Source organism: Sebastes umbrosus, chromosome 3 (assembly GCF_015220745.1).
Source record: "Sebastes umbrosus isolate fSebUmb1 chromosome 3, fSebUmb1.pri, whole genome shotgun sequence".
Lineage (NCBI taxonomy): Eukaryota > Metazoa > Chordata > Actinopteri > Perciformes > Sebastidae > Sebastes > Sebastes umbrosus.
Genome location: NC_051271.1, coordinates 18,791,797 through 18,812,750, shown reverse-complemented (window position 1 = coordinate 18,812,750; position 20,954 = coordinate 18,791,797). Strand labels below are relative to the sequence as shown.

Sequence of the window (20,954 nt, the reverse complement as noted above, 5' to 3'; positions counted from 1 at the left end):
GACGCAAACCCCAGCACGGGGGTAGGGAGGGGGGGGGGGGGGTTTGATCCCATGGGAATGGTCGTGTCGTGTGATTTCAGATCAGATTTTGCAATTTCGGGTTAGCTTGTAGACACGACCCAGGGGACCACCCGGACTCTGATTGGCAAACTTTTTATTAGTGCTAGGGCTGACCCGAATGCTTCGAAGCTTCGACCGCTGCTATATTATTCAACCTCCAAATCACTATTCGAATGCTTTGTTTTATATTTTATATATAAGTATGTAATAATAATCTATAAATCCCAAAATGCCCCAAAAAAATAACTTTAAAAAAAAAAAAAAAAAAAACTTTAATTATTATTAGTTATTCTCAGAGGAATATCGCTATTTGTTGTGTAGAAATGCGTGTGTGTACGGTAGTGCGACAGCGGCACCGAAACGGGGGGAAGATGGAGACAGACAGACGAACATGTCAGCCTGCTGCGCTAATCCGCGAAGCTTCGAATACCTTCAATTATTTCTCACAGAGGCTTCGAACCCCAAAAAATGGCATTCAAGACAGCCCTAGTTGCTTTCGTTCCACAGGTTAGACCCAGCGATTCACTAGCCCGCTGTGACTCCCGGCCGCTAACTGAAGGTCTCCCATAACCACCGCACGCTCTCCTCACAGCGAAGTAGTCTCGTGTTGGCGGGGAGGAAGAAATGAAAATCACTTTGTTGTTTCTGCCTTTGGTCAAATTTGGCTTATTTTAGTCCTGCTGTTAGTTAGTAGTTGGCCTTGTTTTATATTACTGATGACTGTACATTTAGATTGTATGGACCCAGTAGTAGAGGTGAAATGCTGCCCCCTAGTTGTTTGGAGCATGTGGCCAGGCATTACACAGTGCACCTTTAAACATTTAAAATGTCTTTAAAAATGTATTAAATACATGCCAGTGCAACTACATGTCAAGTGTGCAATCACCGTAATGCATTAGTTAAGAGGATGTCAAGTTCAAGTTCAGGTTAAATTACCAAAAAGCCACAACTCTCCGCCCTCTTTGGTACAATATTGTGTTTCTTTATTATTACTGCGCTACTTTTCTTTCTAAGAAGCTGTCACTCTCATTTCTGAATAATTCACTGTAGTTCTCCTACACATGTTCCTGCTGTCATGGTGATTTCTGCAGAATGCAGGATTAGTAATTTTCGTCTCCCCCACCACAGCCTTCCTTTAAATACCATTTCAAATCTGCACCTGCGTTGAAAAGGCAAAGAATTACCCTTGTAAAACTGACCCTTGAATATTGGGTGAGTCTTAATAAATGTACCAGAATGTGCAGCCAACCACTTTTATCAAATCTCCCCACGTTATGTGTGCAATCTTCCTTTAAATGCTAAATGCATTTGCATGAATAAGAGAGGCACACTTCACTGATTGCACGCAAGCGATGTCTCAGATGACAGGCAAACTGCGCTTCCAGGCCGGTGCACCTGTTTGATAGATAACATGCACATTAAGTGAATTCTGTGTTGTCCAGTGCTGTCGGTTTTGTATTTGCTAGACAATGTAACTAAGTTAGCAGTGTTGTCCTAAGTAGCAGTGTGTAATGTGTGTTTGATGCTCATACAAATGCATTATCTGCAAGGGATATATATATATTGTTTGTTTTTTTCTTGTTGATTAAATGTTTTAAATGATTATTTGAATCATGATTAGAAAATGGGTTTTGTTTTTCAGGTACATTCAGAGATTAGCAATAAATGAGCCAGAGTTTAGGGTTGAGAGAGAGAAAAGGAATAAAGGAGGGTTGAGGAAGAAAGGAACGTAGTGTGGACTTCATGTCTCATTTTAGAGGAGAGCAGTGCATTTTTATGTTGGTTGGGAAAGATACATGGTGTGCAAAAGATAAAAGAAGAGTGGGCCACCCACCTTTATTGTTTCTTAGTTTGATTTGGCTGCAATAGTACTGTGAGAAGCTAGCCAAGCTTGTCACATTACCAGGCAGTCTGTGCTAAGTTGTGTCTCAGTTGGGAAAAAAAATTAAAACACGTTGCAGATGGTGGTGTGACGTCTTCAAGCACATATTGGAAATGTTTTTAAAAGGTGTGGAATCCTTGGAAAAAAGAAACATTTTGCTTGCTTTCTGTGTATCTTTTTAAATTGGCAGTTTTTGCAAATCAGTTGAAATGGCAGCAAATGTCTTGAATCATTTCATCAAAGTTTACTAACATCTTGTCTACTAACAGAAAAAATAGTGCAGTGTCACAGATACAGTCGGAGAAGAGCTGTCAGTAATGTCTTGGGCGCTGCCTGCAGTAAGCATGTCAGGTGTGGTCCGGAGTAAAGAAACAGGTAAACCACAACCATCTACCTTCATCAAGGTAAGAAGATGTACATTCAAAGCGATTACAACAGTGTCATTAGACAGTCCGAAATCAAACGTTTAAAGGAAATACATGACTGCACAAAGGCAACTTTTCTTCACTTAAAAAAAAATAGAATTATTAATACAAATGTATTGTGATATCTGTTCTGGATATCCAAAAAGATAATAATATGCCAAAATGGCTCACTTCAATGACTAGTAACAATTGGATTGTCGATATCTGAATTGATATCCAGAATATTCATTCTGGATATCAAAAATACTATAGAGTGCTGCAGGGATGACGTATTTTTGTAGGCCAACCAGGAAGTATGTATCACCCTGGGTTCCCTCGACAAAAAGCCAATGGGAGTTTTCCATTGGGTTTTGGATTATTGCAGAAAATAAGCTCTGTGTCAAACACACATTTATGATACGTACACATTTTTGTTTCGTAAGATAACCACCACAAATGAACATAGCTTTTATGATTTTTGAGGCATAAATGCAGTTGCCAGAAGTAAAAAGCTAACGTTAGGCCATAGACGAACTACACCACGGTCGCATTAGCGCAAGTAACACAACGAGGCTGTAAAAGAAGATGAGTCAGCGTGATGACGTTTAGTAGTTTCATTTATCCACTTGTTAGCAACCGCCTTTTTTAAGACGTATAAAGGCTTCAAAATTCACGAGTGGGGTATTTATTGACGTAATTTATATCGTAAAACAAAATATTAAAAACTCTTCAGCTTGTGTTAACCACAGACCTCATTTCAGGCATCTAACTAAAAACACATTCAAAAATCCCATTGACTTCCAGTGGAGGGAAGTGCTAAAATGCCGGGTTTTAGGACTCATTCCTGCACCACTCTGTTGTGGATATCTGAAATTGAAAGCCCAATACACATGAATGAAAAATGATGTAATTTTTCCTAGGAAGAATGATGTGGTGGATATCTAAAATGACAATTGTGGACAGGAAAAATGTCATTGTGGATAGTTGTTTAACTATAAAATTAAATTACAGATATCTACAATATAAATAATGTTGACTACCAGCGTTGGCAAGTTATCTGAAAACTGTTACCAATTACTCATTGCACATTACTCATTGAAGATGTAATTACTTTACTAGTTACTCAGCAGCAAAAGTACAATCATGCATTACATTATTTGCTGCTTTACTCAGCACAGCTCCGTCAAATGTGCCTTTAAACATCTCCAAATCCTCCCCACCAAAAACAGAAAACAGGACATTGTGTTTTAACAAGCAGGCAGCCCTACAATTCAGAGAGATTTATTGATCCAGTGTTGTTTCGACTATGCTGTTAATCCCTTACAAAAAAACATAAAACACAACCTTCAAGTAGCACAAAACAAGCTGGTTAGAGGCTTAGAGCTGGAGTCATGTTGGCAGGTGTCAGTTATTCCAGCTTCACAGGCTTCCAGTGGAGGACCGAGCACGTCATATTTAATTAAAACGATTTTAGATGGAAGTGCTCCCAGCTACTTTTACTATTATTTTAAGAAAATGTGTGAAGACTAGATAGTATTCCCTAGAATTTGGATTTTGAATCTTGAACTATGTCATACATCTGTTGTCTTTTGTGAAGACATTTCTTTTATGGGTGTTAATGGTACTTTTTAATCATGTCTGCTTCCTGAAACAATAAATTGATTGTTTGTTCATGATTCCATTTTCTTAATGTCAGACATTACATGCCTGTCTCCATCTTAATGAAGATTGGTGAAAAGTGTAAGCACCAGGAACAACGATGTAAATAAGTCTAGGGTTGCGTCTTAAATTCCATACTAACATGCTATTTAGTACGCTAAAACAGTATGTGAGATTTTTTAGTATGTCCGAAACCTTAGCATGAAACCAATAGTACAAGACTTGCATACTATTTCTGCTGAAATATTACAGAATGCAACGCTGGACACCACGGCGGCATAAATATCCCAAAATGCAATGTGGTCGTGACAACAACTTTCATAACAGCCGTTAACGGACAGCTCTGTAACATCAATAACACTTCAATTTAAAGGTACTATATGTTACAATTACATGTATTAATTGCCTTGTATTGCCAATGGGGCTGTCAAGATACCAATTTGTCCCAATACGATTATCATGGCAAAAAATATCACGATAACGATATTATCGCAATATCATTAAAAGAATGACGCAATCACTTAAAATACATCTTTAACTTTATTTGGTCCACCGTTTGTTTGTTTGTTTTCTTTCCAAAACAACGGATAACAGTGTATTTTACACGGCAGTGAGTGTGTCTTAACTGAATAAACAAATACAATATAATAAATAGGCTGAGCTGACCTGCCCCTTTTTCTTTCCCTGATGATTTCTCACGTTTCTTGGATGCTGCTGCCTGACCACAAGAAAAGTACAAGCTGTCGGCGGTTGGCTACCATTGCTTGGCTTCAACTAGCCGAGCCGGCCAGCCAACACCACCCAGCTTAGCCAGCCAGCTCATGTAGTCATTCACTAACCAAGATATGCTAACGTCGTACTCATATAACTCAACTGACATGTTTATAGCTATGCTAAAAATACAACTTACTCGCTCTACGGTGGCGAAATGCTCAGCATGATGATTGCGAAGGTGACTATGCAGCATGTTTTAAGTATTAGCTCCTTTGGCTAATACTGTAACCCCACATTCCCTGCACACCGGAGCAGGATCAAGAAGGACTTTGTTTTTCTTGCGCAACCCGAAGAATTCCCTCACTGCAGAGTTTACGTTTTGTCTCACTCCCATGTAGATAAGAGTATTAAATACTTGACAAATCTCCACTTAATGTACATTTTGAACAGATAAAAAAATGTGTGATTACTTTACGACTAATTGTGTTTAACTTTGGACTAGCAATTAATCATAATTCAGTATTTTAATCGATTGACAGCTCTGATATTTTTTAAATCAGTTCCGACTTTATGATTCTCACAAATATTTGTTTTGGTTACATGAGGTTGGCACGGGTTACCATGGTTACACGTCTCCAAACGGGAAGGAGGCTTTCAGGAGGTGATGTCGTAAATTACTTCTCAGTGCATCTGAAAAGATACATACTACCGTTTATTCACGCTAAAGTATGTTGAACGATAGCACACATATTGGGTACGTAGTGCTTAGTATGCGATTTTGGACAAAGCCCAGGACTTCGTTGTTCCATCCCTGATAATTCTGATATGTTGTATTTTATAAATGTATGACAAAGATCGTCAACAAACCAAACTAAATACAAAACATATTTGATATTGAATCAAATGACTCCCTGCACTTTAGCAAAAAATATTTTGCAATAGACTGGAACAAGGGACACTTTTTATGTTTAATTTGAAGGCACAACAACAGTACACTTAGATATGGAAATTTTACCAACTGAGAAACAAACACAACATAGTCACACATAATTATTCACGATCTTAACACCAGTGCCCTTTTACTACGTTCTACTACAACTACAACAAAATAAAATAAGACTTTGGTTTCATTTCAAAGCAATTTCAGCGCTTCCTCTGAATATTTTAATACAGGTGCAATTTAACATCATATACTTAAATATGCTTTTCCTGACCTGGGAGCACCAGGGTTTATATTTGCCAGGGATTGTTCTGCATTTACTAACGCGCAGTGTGCATCATTATCCACCCACCCAGACATTGAATTGCAAAACACAAATGTTTGTTGTCTTCATTCGACAGCGGGAATATGGTGAAAAGGTCTTGTTTGAAATATCACATTCTATTTGTTTAACATTGATGTAAGTTCTAAGTGCCTTCCTGCTTGTCGTCGATATAACCGCCTTCCTGCTAGACACAGTCTTTTAACAGCCTTTTTCCACATCAAAATTTTAGCAATGCGGAGAACTGTGTGTACATGTGTTTGAGAGACACACTTCTGGCCAATTCTATCTTTTTTTTCTTGTGGTACGTGTGGAACCAGGGGAACAGAAAATGTCCACGACTGCTCTGTCATTCATATTTTATTGGTAATAAATATGAATAAACAAGGGCAATGCCAAACACCAGAAAGGACACACTCCCTCATTCATCGGGGGGACTGCGATGTGTGTTTTTGTAACTGTGTGTCTATATCTGTGTGTCTATGTTTGACTTTGAGGGTATTTGTGTTTTCGTGCTGCAGGATGTGAAGCAAGAGAAATACACAACCCCTGCGGGGGGAACTAAAAGGCAAAAGGTGAGGGTGGGGCAAGGAATGGGAAGAAAGGGCACGGAAATAAAGTTATTATGAAGCCGTGCCAAGGTGGGGAAGTGTATAGTCATTCAGGCACAATAGTTGTGACCTTGGAAAGATGGAGAGAGGCCATATTGTGAGGTAGTTTGATAAGCTCCATTAGATTTTACATTAGAATTGCAGTTAACTGTATTTAAGATGTGAAGGAGGATTAATTATGAAGCTTACGGTGTGAATGTTTGCATTTATAATAATGATATAACCTAACAGTAGAAGAACTTGTACTGTTAGGTGCTGCAACAAAATACAGGGATATAATGTTGATGATACAAGTTTGGAGGAGTTGTTTGTTTATATGACTTTTGCAGCAAACTTGTATTAATTCAAAACTATACGTTAAAATTGTAACTGACCCCAAACTGTATGAACACCAGGGATACAAGAACTCAGCGCAGTATGATGAGCTAAGACTGGGCCGTTCTTATGAATATACGATGTGATTTTTTCTAGCTTTCAATTATTCAGAGGACCTGAAACATTAAAATGACACACGACGGTTGTAGACAATCATTGGCAAGCCTTGTTAGACAACCTCATGTAATGATGGAATAAATTCTCCTTTAAATTTTTAACCGAAAACTGAATTTGTCCTCATTTTAATGCATGACAAGTGCACCACTCTCTTGAACGATCTATTATTGATGAAAGTGAAGACATTTATTAATCCACCAAATTTCTTCTAAAGACTACATATTGCTGTAATAAATTGAGGAAATAAAAAATAAATATTGATATGCCATTTTCCGAGCCAGACAGATGTAGAATGGCGAAAGTCTTGTTTTTATCTGATGTCATATATGGAAGATTTGGGACTAACTCGGTTTGTACACATAAATGTACTTAAAAATGCGTTGTTTTTTCCATGAAGAAACATTGCCCATGTAGCATGTTCTTTTCCCTTCCGTGTTTTTCTGCTCATTATCTCATAAATGTGCTGCCAGTTTTACATGTCGTCGGTCTCGTGTTTGAAAATGTGCCAGAATCTCTTTACTGTAAAAATCACAGCGGACCTCGTAACAACGGCTACAGCAGCAGAAAGATAAATACACGTCATGTTCTAAGTTTCGCTCAATTAATTATGTTTTTGGCTTGAAATGACTATGTTTGTTGCGTTATTTAAGTTACGGATGTAAAGTAAAATAAGTGAACGCTGAGTTTTGGTTTCACACGGGACACAAACAACTGCCTCCTGGGTAAAAGTTCTGTGTTTGTTTGACACATCCACTACCCCGACCTCCTCCCTATACGCGGAAAATCATTAGAAACTTATTTGTGATACGTCAAAAACAAACGTAATCTGCAACAGGGCTGAAACTAATGATTATTTTCATTGTCGATTAATCTGTTGATTATTTTCTCGATTAATCCATTAGTTGTTTGGTTTATAAAATATCAGAAAATGGTGAAAAATGTTGATCAGTGTTTCTCAAAGCCCAAGATGACGTCCTCAAATGTCTTGTTTTGTCCACAACTCAAAGATATTCAGTTTACTGTCATAGAGGAGTAAAGAAACCAGAAAATATTCACATTTAAGAAGCTGGAATCAGAGAATTTAGACTTTTTTTTTTTTTATTGAGACTAATTTAATAGTTGCGAGCTTATCGATAAATCGATTAATCATTGCAGCTCTAATCTGTGACAACATAAGTTCCCCTCTAAATGTAATTCACAATGCAGTTTCGTTGTATGGGAACCTAAATTATAAGTGACAGTGCTGAAAAAACTTGTGGATAAAATAATAATCTAGTGAATTAAATAGCTGGAAAATACGTCAACACAACGTAAAAATCAAACATTTCCATAAAGCTCATTGATTTTCATTACTGTTCACACTAGCCTGATAAAACTAGAGATATTAAAGGGTTTGATGCCACGGGATAATCATTATGGCAACATCTCAGTGGACAGTAGACAAATATATATATATTCACATCATCCACTCCTACATCACGGAGAAGGGTAAAAGTAGTTAGAGAAAAAATGAAAAATCCTACAATCAGAATAATCATCAGACTTGTCTCCCAGCAGAATTCTGTATCTAATAAATTGTGAAACTGATGTGAAAACATATTAGGGCATTTACTACTGAGAAGTGGGGGCGAGTGTCCTTTGTGCTCACAATGGTCATTAATTAAGACTTTAATGGCAAAATATGGTTTAAAATCCATCTCTGATGAAGCCTGTGAGGGACCTGAGGACACTCATTATTCAGTCATTATTTCTGTGTCATCACTGTTCTGTAACACCACATTGTGGCTCTTTTCCATAATGGTCCTTTCATATTTACGTAAAGACCTTTTAGGTTGCAAGGCAAAAACATTACATAAGCAGATGAAGCCAGCAATTTTACAGATTCGACGTTTGAAATATCATACTATAAAATAATTTATGTTCCCGGTCAAGGCATACATTTGATGGCAGCTTTTCAAAAGCCTCTAACATGCGATCCATCTTTGATCATACATCTCTGGGCACCAGAGTCTGGTCAACATATGTTTTTTGATGTGTTGCTTATTGCTGTTAAAAAACTGCACTTGGCAGGAGGAGACACAAGGCTTCAAATGTTCCCACATCACCAGATGCCCCGTCTGGCTGAGACAGCACCTGTCGCCAGCGTGGAATGGAGCATTATACCTGGTGTAATATATTTTGGATGATTTGCAGATGCTTTGGGAATATTTTTGGCCTCTGCATCTCGCTGCCTGGCAGAGCTCTCAACAAGATCATGTGGAAAAAAAAGAATGTAAACTGACTAGACGCTGACACACTAAATCATGGAGGGAACGAGGTCATATTGATGTGGAAATCAAAATTACCACATGTTGAAGATCTCCCGGCAGATAGCCGTATCATTTCATTTGATGACTTTACTGTGTTTTAACATACCAGATAATCACAAGCACAGAATCAATTGCACAGTGTCATACTTTACAATAATTGATTATCATGTTATACTTTATGGGCATTTATTGGTATGCAAATGTTTCACATGAGAAAACCAACTACACATATTGCAGGTTTCTGTTTTTTGCTTACATGTTTATCAAATCAGTGTGTGTTTCTCCAAGGTAAGCAGCCTATCCTTGAAAAATTGGTGCGCTGGGGTGTGAGTATAAAAATCTACTTAAGCGCCACTGTGCACCACTTAAATCAAGGCCTGTGCTTTATGAGAAACACAATTGTCTTACAGACTTACTGGTTGATAAACAATTATATAATTGAAGTAATACTAATTTTTATATAGCACTTTTCAAATCACTGGTACCCTGTGCTTCACAAATGGATAAATAAACCACACACACACACACACAAAAATCAACAGCAGAATCAATAAAAGCAGAGTCAGTGCTCCAGGAAGTCTCCTAGGTGCTGTGTTTGTACAAATTGGAGACAAGAGAGAGACCTTTGACTGAGGCAAAAACACTGAATTACAGCGTTCTAAGTGAGAGGAGATAAAAGCATGGATGACTATCACCACATAAATAATGGATAACGGTTGAAAACATTCCCTTCTTGTAAGAAACTATTTCAAACAACTCAAATTCAAAAATTCAAACTTTTTCTCATGAACATGCCCATGCTGTGCATCTGGATATTCCTCTATGGAGGTGGGGAACATATTTGCATTTACCCCATCAAAACATCTAATTTTAAACCACATTTGCATTAACCAGTAACATCACTCTCATATCAGAGGCATGAGCGTGATTGTGACAGACATCAGGCTATGACACTGACATAAAGGAGCCACAGATGTATGGCAGCAAGCCTCACCTTGCTAGTCAGTGTCCACAAGCATGAACACAGGTATTGTCTTAACACCTTGGTTTGCTGAAAAAGGCCAGCGAAGAAAGGGGACACATTAACATTGTTAGGTAGGCTAGGTGTGTACCTAGCTAATTAGACATTCAGTTGTGACAGTTTAAAGGGAACATGTGCTCATTTTCAGGTTCATACTTGTATTTTAGGTTTCTACTAGAATGTGTTTTTCTCATACTGTCTGTATGAATACACAACCTGATATCAGGCCAAAGCTTGTAATAGACCCACCTGTCCACCAGAGGGTAGCTTGTCAGTGTCACGTTTTGCCTCACTGAGACTTGCCGTCACTAACGTAACTTGCAAAACAGTCTCAAACACGGGTCTCCCGCTTGAGAGTCCTGTGTTTGTTTGACACATCCACCTCCCCACCCACCATCAGAGGTCTTTCTCACTGTATATACTATATGTAAGTAGCTCTGAAGTGATACTTTCGTCACTACAAAACACTTCACCTTCATGCAGATGTGTAATATTCACTTCTATGCGACACAAAACATGACACTGACTCGCTTTCTTCCGATGCACAGGCGGGTCTATTACACGCTTTGCCGTGATACTGGGCTGTTCTTGTATTGCACCTTTGCAAAGGTAACTTACAAGATGTGGGTGAAGATACTCGGATGGGGGGGGTGATATATTCTAATGAGCCTGCATGTGACATAGGAAGGGGAGCCAAATGAATTGTTTGTTGAATCACTTTTTCTGATCTAACCAGCCCACAATAAACTGACTGGGTTGTCTTATTTCACAGTTTGAGGGTTGGTAGGCACTCCAGATACCCAAATGTATGTGCACAAGTACTGAAAAAGTGAGTTTTTCATGATATGTCCCCTTTAATGTTCATCAGAAAGGCCCCATGTACGCCTAGTATTGACATCTGTATATGGATATCTTGCAAAGTGTAAATGCACGTAGAACGCATAGTCGGAGAGCTCTTACATTAGCCAGAGCTCATCTGCAGGCATGTTTGTAGACAAGTCTGTCTGCTCCACCTACCTAATTTGCATAATTTCCCAATTTGCATAATCAGAGAATTGAGCCAACATGACACTTAAAGACACTTAACAAGATGCACAAACTGGCTTTAAAAGCATTTTTCCAATATGCAATCATTAAGAAAGGAGCAGCAGTAAAACGGTGAAATCATTTTTTCAAGCATTACAAACATCCTGAAATGACTCTCATGTGTGATTAGAATTTGATCCATTTGGTCCAATAATATTTGGGATGTCTAGAAGAGCTATATCATTATATCTTTTTATGCCATTCATTCAAATCACTTTAATCACTTGTGTTTGACTGCATCAAACAAATTAAGCTCAATGTTTCATTACAAACTGTAATTGAAGACACAGAGTAGGATAACATGTCAACTAACGTTACTTCCCCGTCTGTAGCCAATGTTGAGCACAGTGGGCTACCTCCGGGTCTGAGAAGTGAAGCCAACTTGCATTCTTTCTAACAGCCAGCAGGAGGCGACTCCTCTGGTTGCAAAAGTCAGATTGTAAAGAAGTTTATGAGAAAATGACTCTACTTCTCACTTGATTTATCACCTCAGTAAACATTGTTAACATGAGTTTATGGTCTCAATCGCAAGTTTCAAGTCTTCTTCAATACAGCATGATGTTCATTTAGTAAATTATGGTTCCATTTAGAGTCAAATAGACCATAAAGCAGGGTATGCTTTAGGGTGTGGCTACCTTGTGATTGACAGGTCGCTACCACGGAGTTGTCCTGTCTGGGTGTTGTCCGTGTTTTCATCTTAGACCTTTAACTTTTCACAGTGTGTTTTCAGTTCATGAAAGTTAATTATAACCTTTTCTGTCACCTGAAAACGTGACGTCAGGGTGACTACGTCCACTTCTTATATACAGTCTATCGATGGTTGTGCATTAGGCTTGCCGCGGTAGTCGGTGTTACATGGTGGTCGGGCACACACGGGTTACATTGTTGCCCACCGCCCCCACCGTCGTTCCGCTTTTTTTATAGAAATAAAACCCTTTTAGTTCATTTCGCCGTATCAGCGCCGTATTATCAATACATAGTCAGACGACAGACGTTACAATCTGAAAGTGAAAATTTCTGCTCAGTACGGAGTCTCAGCTCAGAGTAGCAGTAGTTAGATTTCAGTCACGGGACGAGAGAGAGTTGATAGACAAGATGATAGCGGAGGATTTGGTGTCAAAGCGAAAAGCTAAAGCGCCTATTTGGCAATACTTCGGATCTAAACCCAATGCTATATGGGAACCATAACACTAATGAGGCAATCACCGTGCAGAGGGCGAAGTGGAAACAGCCGGGTGAAAACCTGTAGCCTCGCAGCGAAAGCTGGACCGGAGAGACCAGACACACAGCCCTCCGAGGGTAAAGATCAAAGTAGGCTCTACATATGTTGAGCGCCGTCTTTTCTTGTAAAATGTCCGGTGTAATCGGTAACACGGTGTTGTCACAAGTTTATTAACCGGTGAGAAAATTCCCTCACTGTGATATCCCTCTTGAGCATGTGCTAACAAAACAAGTATTTTTGGCCTATAACTCTTGAATCCGTTTACAGACTTTCCCCCATAACACACATGCCAGTTTTAAAAGAAATCCTTCAGCTGTTTTAGTCACTATTTATATCAACACTCAAGATTTTTTGTTTTAAAAAATGTAATTCAATTCGATGTGTATCTGAGGAACTTCTATTTTCACAAGAAACATAATATGAGAAAGATAAAAAAGCCATTTTACTTGTTCTGAAGCTGAATGATGAAATTCCTAATAGACTTAACATCATTGGCACAGTTAGCACTGAGCACACATTGCCAGACTTTCTTTTTCGTAATGTAGCTGCTGGATTATCAAGAGAATTACAAGAACTATTCTTTTTACACCCTCTTTATGAAACAGAATGATGACGCTACAGCAGTATATTATTGTGCAGCTCCATAGTACCATTGTTTAGAGAAAGCCCTACCTTACATGGGCTATCTCCTCTGGCATAATAACGTCTGATTCATTGTAAAAATGTATTAATCATCTCAGTAACACATTGAGCTAATTGTGCCTTAACATAGGCTGTTTAAAACATGAAATTGAGTGGAAACCATCTTTCCTGGAATCAGTGGGACGACTCACAATGATCCCTGTTGGAGACAAATAGAACGGTGAAATAGTACTGATGCATTTATGTGACTGATATGTTCCTCGTAGCCGTGGAAAACTGAATCAAATTGGATTTAAAATGCAAAAGAATGTCTTAACTAGGACAGTTTTATATCAGTCTGAGCCAAAATCTGGTGTCTGTGAAAGCATAAAATTGGAATATGGGTTTTGGGTGTTAAGTTGGCCAAAATGACAGGGCCAGACTGGCCACACCAAAGCACCTCCTAAGCCTCTTTTTGAGCTTGGAAAAACCCACAGACAGACAAAGTGTAAAAGCTATCATTTAAGGTAACAACTAAGCCTCCTAGGAAGCTGGAAATGTTCTCACTTTCAAAGCCACATGTTGTGTTTAATACTAATCAAGCTAATTCAAAAGCACACTATTCAAATAGACACAGTGGGGGGTTACAATCCAAAATGAAACAGCCACCATCTTGAAAGCCTTAAGCTCTCTACTGAAAGATGAACGCTGACATCAAAGGAGAGCACATCTGTGTGCATCTTTTTTTAACAATGACCACTGACAATCAATAATGAGGTTATTATTTACTTTTAAAAAGGAACACAGGGGGTTTAAAGCAGCGTTGATCAAAATGTTGACATTAATAATGGATCAAATCACTGCTGTATATGTAATGTTAAAAGTGTTGCTTGTAGTGATGAAAGCACAGAGACTTATCACCCAACTCTGCAGTTGCTCTCAGCTCTGTGGAGCGTTTCAGCGCCTGTCATTGTTTTGGTTTTCTGGCCAGCAGATTTACTGTTTTGGTTCAGTCTCACCACTCTCACCAACGTCGTTTCCAGCCACAATAAGCAGCTGTTTTAGGTGAGAACGCTCTGATAAACTCAATGTGTCTCACCTGCCCAGCACCACACAGCAGTTAGAGACTAGCTAATAAACACAGCAGGGCATTTAGCAGCTAAACAGGTAAGATATTTCCCTCAGGAGCTGGTGGAGACCAAAACAGAGCTAAAAGTAGAGTCAATGTTGGATGTGCAAATAAACAATTGTTTCCGAACAAGTTCGCCGTAAAAACTTTATAAAGATGATAATATGTTAATGTTGTGGTTACAGTTTGTTATGTTGCCGTCATGTGGCTAACAAATTCAATTAATGCAACTGTATGAATATTTTAATTGCCATTATCACTAATAGGGATGTCACGATACCAGAAATTTAGTAGTCGATACCAATACCAGGGAAATTCCTGGATTCTCGATACCAATTCAATACCGAGGTAAAAAACAAAAGTAAAACAGTAATTCCCATGTACTTCAACATACACTCCTTTATTACCGTTTACACACTGTTTTTTGTTAGGAAGTTAAACAGGTCATAATTCCCTCTCTATTCATCTATTTTATTTTGCTGTGAAAACATCTCCTTCATACTACTGGATTTAGTTTTCTCGCCAAAAACTACATTTTACAAGATTACATTTGAAAACATCATGATAACGTTATAATTCAATTTACCTTTGCCAAATAGTCATTTTTACTGAATAGAGCCTGAATGCATCATAATGTAATAATGTAATCACAAATAATCAATGGCACCTCCTGTTTTGAAATCGGCAGGACGATAGCTAGTTAATATTAGCTGTTAGTAGCCAGTAAGCAGCACGGAGCTAACAGCTAACGTTAACTAGCTCTCATCCTGCCGATTTCAACACAGATTTGTTGTTCGCAATGTAGCATTATCAGGGAAAAAATTGGGTGCGTCCCCTGGACGGGTCGATAGTGAGTTTATTGCGTCCCAAACACATGTTCTATCGCACCAGGACACCGTTAATCTTGAGCCCAAATGAATACAGTCACGTTTTCTGAATTTTGGCATCGACTTGGTACCAAAGTATTGGTTCTCGTGACACCCCTAATCACTAACCCTAACCAATCAATTTGAGTTGTTATCAGTAAAGAGAACTTAATGTCTTTGTGTATTATACTGCTTAGAGATGGTGGACAAGACTATAAGCAAGCCTGACAACACATTTGATTCTCAAGCCAATAGGGGAAATGACTAAGCAGTAATGTTACAGCATAATTTGACCTCTTCAGAGATATTTCTGTTGGATCGTTCCCCAATCCCAATAAATCACTGTGAGCTGGCCAGAGACCTATAGACGTTGATGAAGGTCTGACTTAACTGCCAATACAGCTCAATAAAAGTCACAAATGACTTAACATCCCTTTAACCTTTATCTCCCCATCTGTTAAGCAAATAATGTCATCAATAATACCGTTCTGCTAGGCCAAAAACCATCCGTGTGAACAAAATGAAAATGGTATAAAAGACTGTTTCTTAGATCTTAAAGGCAACATTCAAAGTGTCACTGAATGGTCAAAATAATCTAAACAATACTGCTATTCTGCAAAGTGTTACAACGAAAAAAGGCTACATATAACAACATTAATTCAAACACCCTTATAAAGAATAAAAGCTCAAAAAGCCATTTTCATCGAGCATCCAGCTGGGCCATTCGTCTGCAACAGAGGCATTTGGGATATGCGACTGTTTTGACGGATTTGATGATTAAAATAGAAACATGAAATGCTGTTTTTAATCCATTCTCAAGACGTATACGTGGCAATTTCTTGGTTAGAGCTCTATTATGCTTGTCATGCCTTTAAATCTACCCTGAAACCACCTCTCAAGTAGGATCAAGATTATCCTGATTTTCAGCATCTGCCTTTGAGCCATGAAAAACACAGATTTTAAGATTGATCAAAAGTAGGATTTGATTTCCAAAATCCTAGCCTGAGTAAACGACAATTATTATTTTTCAGGTTGGAAAAACCCCAATTTCAAGATGTATTCCAATCCGATTATTTAAATCTTATCAGTAAAGTTGAGCTGGAGCTGGATAAGACTTATCTGGAATCTCTAACTTAAGGAAACACTTAAAAAAGCATTAAAGGTACACTGATAAAGGTGTGTACTAGCTATAAACATTTAGCCATAGGCCCCTTGAATGTCGAACTGCTAACCAATAGTGTGTAAACTGCAGGATTATGAGGCCGCAACCACTGCTCAACATAACAGTAAATGGGATGCAATTCCAGTTGTTGTTTTTTGTAATCTTAATTATAAATTTTAAACCAGCATGTTCTGATTTTTCCCACTACTGAACAGTTGGGGGGTTCACCGATGATTAAAGAACAACTACTTATTAATCGTAACATAGAAACAGAAGAATTTTCTATATTCAAATGATATATAATACGGAATACTTGTGTGTTTTAAGGTATGAAATGGAAAAATATACAGAAGTAGAGCATCATCACAAAACAACGACTGCCCTACTTCATTCTAAAAATATCAGTTCAAAAACCTGTATTAGTCAAACCCTACTTAATATCACTATGGCTCACTAACTCATTAAATGAGACCACCAACTGTGTTTTGATTAAATGATTAAACAGCACATTCTTAAAAGGCTTTTGGGTTATTAACTTGTGTCTGAGACTGCACTATCACACATCAATATACAGAAGATCAGCGGGGGTCAAATGACTCATTATCATATGTCACTCAGTCTTTTTCACTGGTAATTGCTGGGAACAGGGAAATGAAAACGCTCATTTTCATCCTCTCCAGCCTCATGCGAGCGCCATTTGACCTGTGATTGTATGTTCAAAGACAGCAACTGTGAAGGCAGCGCATCCGTTTTTTCTTACAGTGGACAAGAACATGTGTTAAATTTGCCACTGAAAGTCAAAATGAAACCAAATTTTCGTAGTGGAAAGTTGTCGGGACAAGCTTAACTGGCGCAACGCAGTTCAGGCGGAGTAGCAGGTTTAATTGACTTTAAAGAAAGCACTCACTCAGCAGATGACAGCTGAAGCTGAAGGCCACGCCAGAGGCTTGGTGGCTGCACACGGTTTGGCTGTTAAATGTTCTAGGCAGAACCACATCACCGTCTTTTCAAACATGCAGTTTGTCAAGTTCAGTGGATAGTGAGCTCCAACCAAAAATACTGTGCAGATAAAGGGATTATTTGCTGTAGCTCTTATCTCAGGATATGTCAATACCTCCTTCAGGACAAATACAGATACAATGCAGGGCAGGAAGGTGCATATTCCACCCACAGGTTCTTTGGCTTTTCTCTTTTTTAAGCGTCTTTATAATTATTCTTCATAAGCTCTAGGTTGCTATCTTGTGTGCATACTCCTACCTAAAATCCTCATGGAAAAAAGGAGGAGGAAAAAAGGGAGAGGATATGAGGATGCTTTATTTTAGTATTTGTGATTGAGCTATGAAAAACAACTAGTACCATAAAACCACCTGAAAGATACCAGAGCAATATTCTCAGTAATTATATGACGATCAAACAGCTAAGGTAAATCTGTTTTGTTGATAAGCTCTTCTTTGAGACTTAACGCACAATAACAATTGCAATACCGAGAGCACTTCAGTACAACAGCAGTTCAACAGAGGTAACACTTATGTATCTTTCATGAAAAGAAATATTTCTGCACAAATGCTCCCTTTCCCCACTTGCAGGCATATGTAGATTTTGGGCTAATTTTGGGCTCTAGCTCTAAAAATGTCCTGCGCACAATTAAAAACCAAAACACTGAGTCCAGGATGACACAGAAGAACAGTCTGATTGCTCACCTACTGCAGCCTTTTTTATCTGCAAGGAAACCTCTCTGAATATGAAAAGAATAAGATTTCTACAATAAAATTGTATCAAGAAGGGTACAAGAACTTAACGTCTGTGTGAATATCGCCAGCTCCACTTAGGTGCCATCAAAATAATCTCAAGAGGGCCATCTTGTTAAAGGCAGCACAATAACATGTTGGGAACAGCACATTTAATGTGAGGGATTAAATGGCTTTAACTGCAGAGAGAGAGACACAACAACACAGTCTCACTTCTGACTACAGCGACTAGCTGCTTGGAGACAATCAGTCCTGAACTACAATACCTGTTTTGCCAACAATAGGGACGGTTCAGTGAGCAGCAGCTCAGGGAGATGCATCTCGACATAATTTCAACACTGTGTCATGCTGGAGCCAGAAAGGGGACTCAGAATATGGTATGCATCGCATCACTGAGTATTTTTTTTTTCATTTTTATGCTTTTACTATTTGGCTTTGTTTCAATAGTTGGTTAATAGCATACTGCGAAGGGATGAACATGCTATGCCCAACTGAGCAAGAAAACACTCTCCGGAGCGATGGCATCCAAAAAGAAAGTGAATAGAAAAGTAGGCCTCTACTATAAAATACTGTTAAGGTTTTAAAAGGCGTTATGACATCACGCCCAGAATTCATTGCAGCTTTTGCACAAGATTTATTTATATTAATGAAGACAGCAACAGCTCGCGACATTCACTGCTCCCACTCTGCTGCGTTTATGCCCTACAGAGTTGATCTCCTTTTGTGTCATCCCACTATTCAAGAAAAATAGGCTACTGCTGAGCAGCACATCCACAGTCTCTCTCCCTCTCCTCACTTCTCTATACAGCATGACGGCATGAATGATAATTTGCCCTAAATGATCATGATAGATTTACACACACATGCAATATGTTTTTTGCATTAAAAATGAAGGATGTTCCTTTGCCACTATAGGAATTATTAATCTGATGGAGATTTATGGGAATTATATTGTCATGTCAGCCTCCTATACTGAGATATGTCACACTCTTATAGTTACATTGTAACATCTGTGTGTGTGTGTGTGTGTGTGTGTGTGTGTGATGGTTCCAGTGTCCCTGAGAAGGAGGAAAAAGCCACTTCGTGTGTCAGACTTGGCACGGGAAAGCGGGAGGAAAAACGGAAGAAAATGTGTTTCTACAACGTGACTGCATTCAAAGCCTGAAAAACTGTAATTTGAGATATGAATTCATTACACGGCCTCTCTCTCATCAGTAGCAGTGGAGGATAATGTGATGCAACAGCGCCGCTTAGCGGCAGTCAGAGGCGCTCTGACGGTGGTGACGGTGGTGGTGGTGGTTTCTCCTGGTCGGTGGTGTTTTCTTACCTTCGGTGTCACAACGCGTGGCAGCTGCAGGTTTGCGGTCGCGGAGCTTTTGCGCCTTCTTCGTCGGAGTCCGTGCGATGAATGTTGAGTCTTCCTGCCGTGGTGGTCTGAGGGCCCGTGCAGGCAGCCACCGTGACCCGGCCGCTTACTGGCATTCTGGTTCCTTCTCACAGCGTCAGTGAAACCACAGGAAAAGTGTTCAAACTTGATCTGCGAGAAAGAAAGAAAAAAAAAAAATAATAAAAAAAATGCTGTTGCTTATTGCAGTGCACCTCTTCTTTTAAAAGCGCATACTTGTTGAATTTGACTCTATAGCTATATATAAAGGGACGCGCGCGTACAGGATGGTGCCTATAAATAGCCCATATATACACATCATTATTACCCAATGTCACCATATTACGCGCGGCTCATAAGCAGTTTGAATTAGATCAGATACAGTCCAAGTGTGTGTGTGTGTTATATGTTTGTGTATGTTCGAGCACAAGTGCGTGTGTGTGTGTGCGTGTGTGTGTGTGTTATATGTTTGTGTATGTTCGAGCACAAGTGCGTGTGTGTGTGTGCGTGTGTGTGTGTGTTATATGTTTGTGTATGTTCGAGCACAAGTGCGCGTGTGTGTGCGCGCGCGCGCGTGTGTGTGTGTGTGTGTGCGCGCCTCTTTTGTGGATGATGATGCTGAGACATTATTAGGCTTTATTGGATGGAGAGCTTGTGTGACGAAAACACAAGTTAAATTCAAAAGGTATATGGTGAGAAAAGACAAAATACTCTCTCTCTCCATGTGTGTGTGTGTGTGTGTGTGTGTCAGAGAGAGAGAGAGAGAGAGCGTTAAAAACAGCCTGTGGCTCCTTAGTGAATATTCCCCTCACGCTCCTCTCTCCGGTCTCCGGTGCCGGTGCTCCTCTCTCTCTATGTAGGGCAACATGCAGCAGCAGGTTGTGTGTGACGGGGACTCGGACGAACGAAGGAGCGGAGAAGAGAAGAGAAGAGAGGAACACAAACCAGCCGCACCAACACCTCAAACACCTCCACCACCACCACCACCCAGCCTCTGCTCCACTTTGGAGAGGATGGAGAGTGAGTGAGTGAGTGTGCGGCAGATAGATATTAAAGCCCTGCTCAACATCCGCGTCACCCACCGGAGAGAGGAGAGGAGAGGAGAGAGTTTTTCTCAGCTTTATTAAAAACACACACCACACTAATTAAGCGAACTCACCCCATTCCCGTGACACATCTCTCCAGGCGGCCAGGTGGAGATGACATTGCAGCCTGTTACTCCATTCGGGTGCCCTCGGCAGGAGGAGTGGAGGAGTGGGAATCACATATACGACTCTTCCTCCCGTCAAATTAATCCATCAATTTCTCCTCCATCCAGTCAT

General features: G+C 39.4%; 1 protein-coding gene and 1 long non-coding RNA gene across 2 annotated transcripts in view; both read right to left on the bottom strand.

Annotated features, from left to right (window-relative positions):
• Nucleotides 1-20,809, bottom strand: part of grin2ab (glutamate receptor, ionotropic, N-methyl D-aspartate 2A, b) — a 127,705-nt gene extending 106,896 nt beyond the window's left edge. Inside the window, exons 1-2 of the mRNA XM_037764431.1 lie at nucleotides 20,792-20,809; nucleotides 19,576-19,785 (exon numbers count right to left, since the gene is read on the bottom strand). Of these exons, the coding sequence (XP_037620359.1) occupies nucleotides 19,576-19,785; nucleotides 20,792-20,809 (228 nt within the window). The remainder of the gene's footprint in view (nucleotides 1-19,575; nucleotides 19,786-20,791) is intronic.
• On the bottom strand, nucleotides 350-17,470 carry LOC119485113. The gene is made up of 4 exons (XR_005206187.1): nucleotides 17,461-17,470; nucleotides 15,347-15,351; nucleotides 10,809-10,818; nucleotides 350-553 (listed from the first exon to the last, which is right to left on the bottom strand). It is a non-coding gene; the product is annotated as an uncharacterized LOC119485113 (long non-coding RNA).
• Nucleotides 20,810-20,954: the final 145 nt, after the last annotated feature.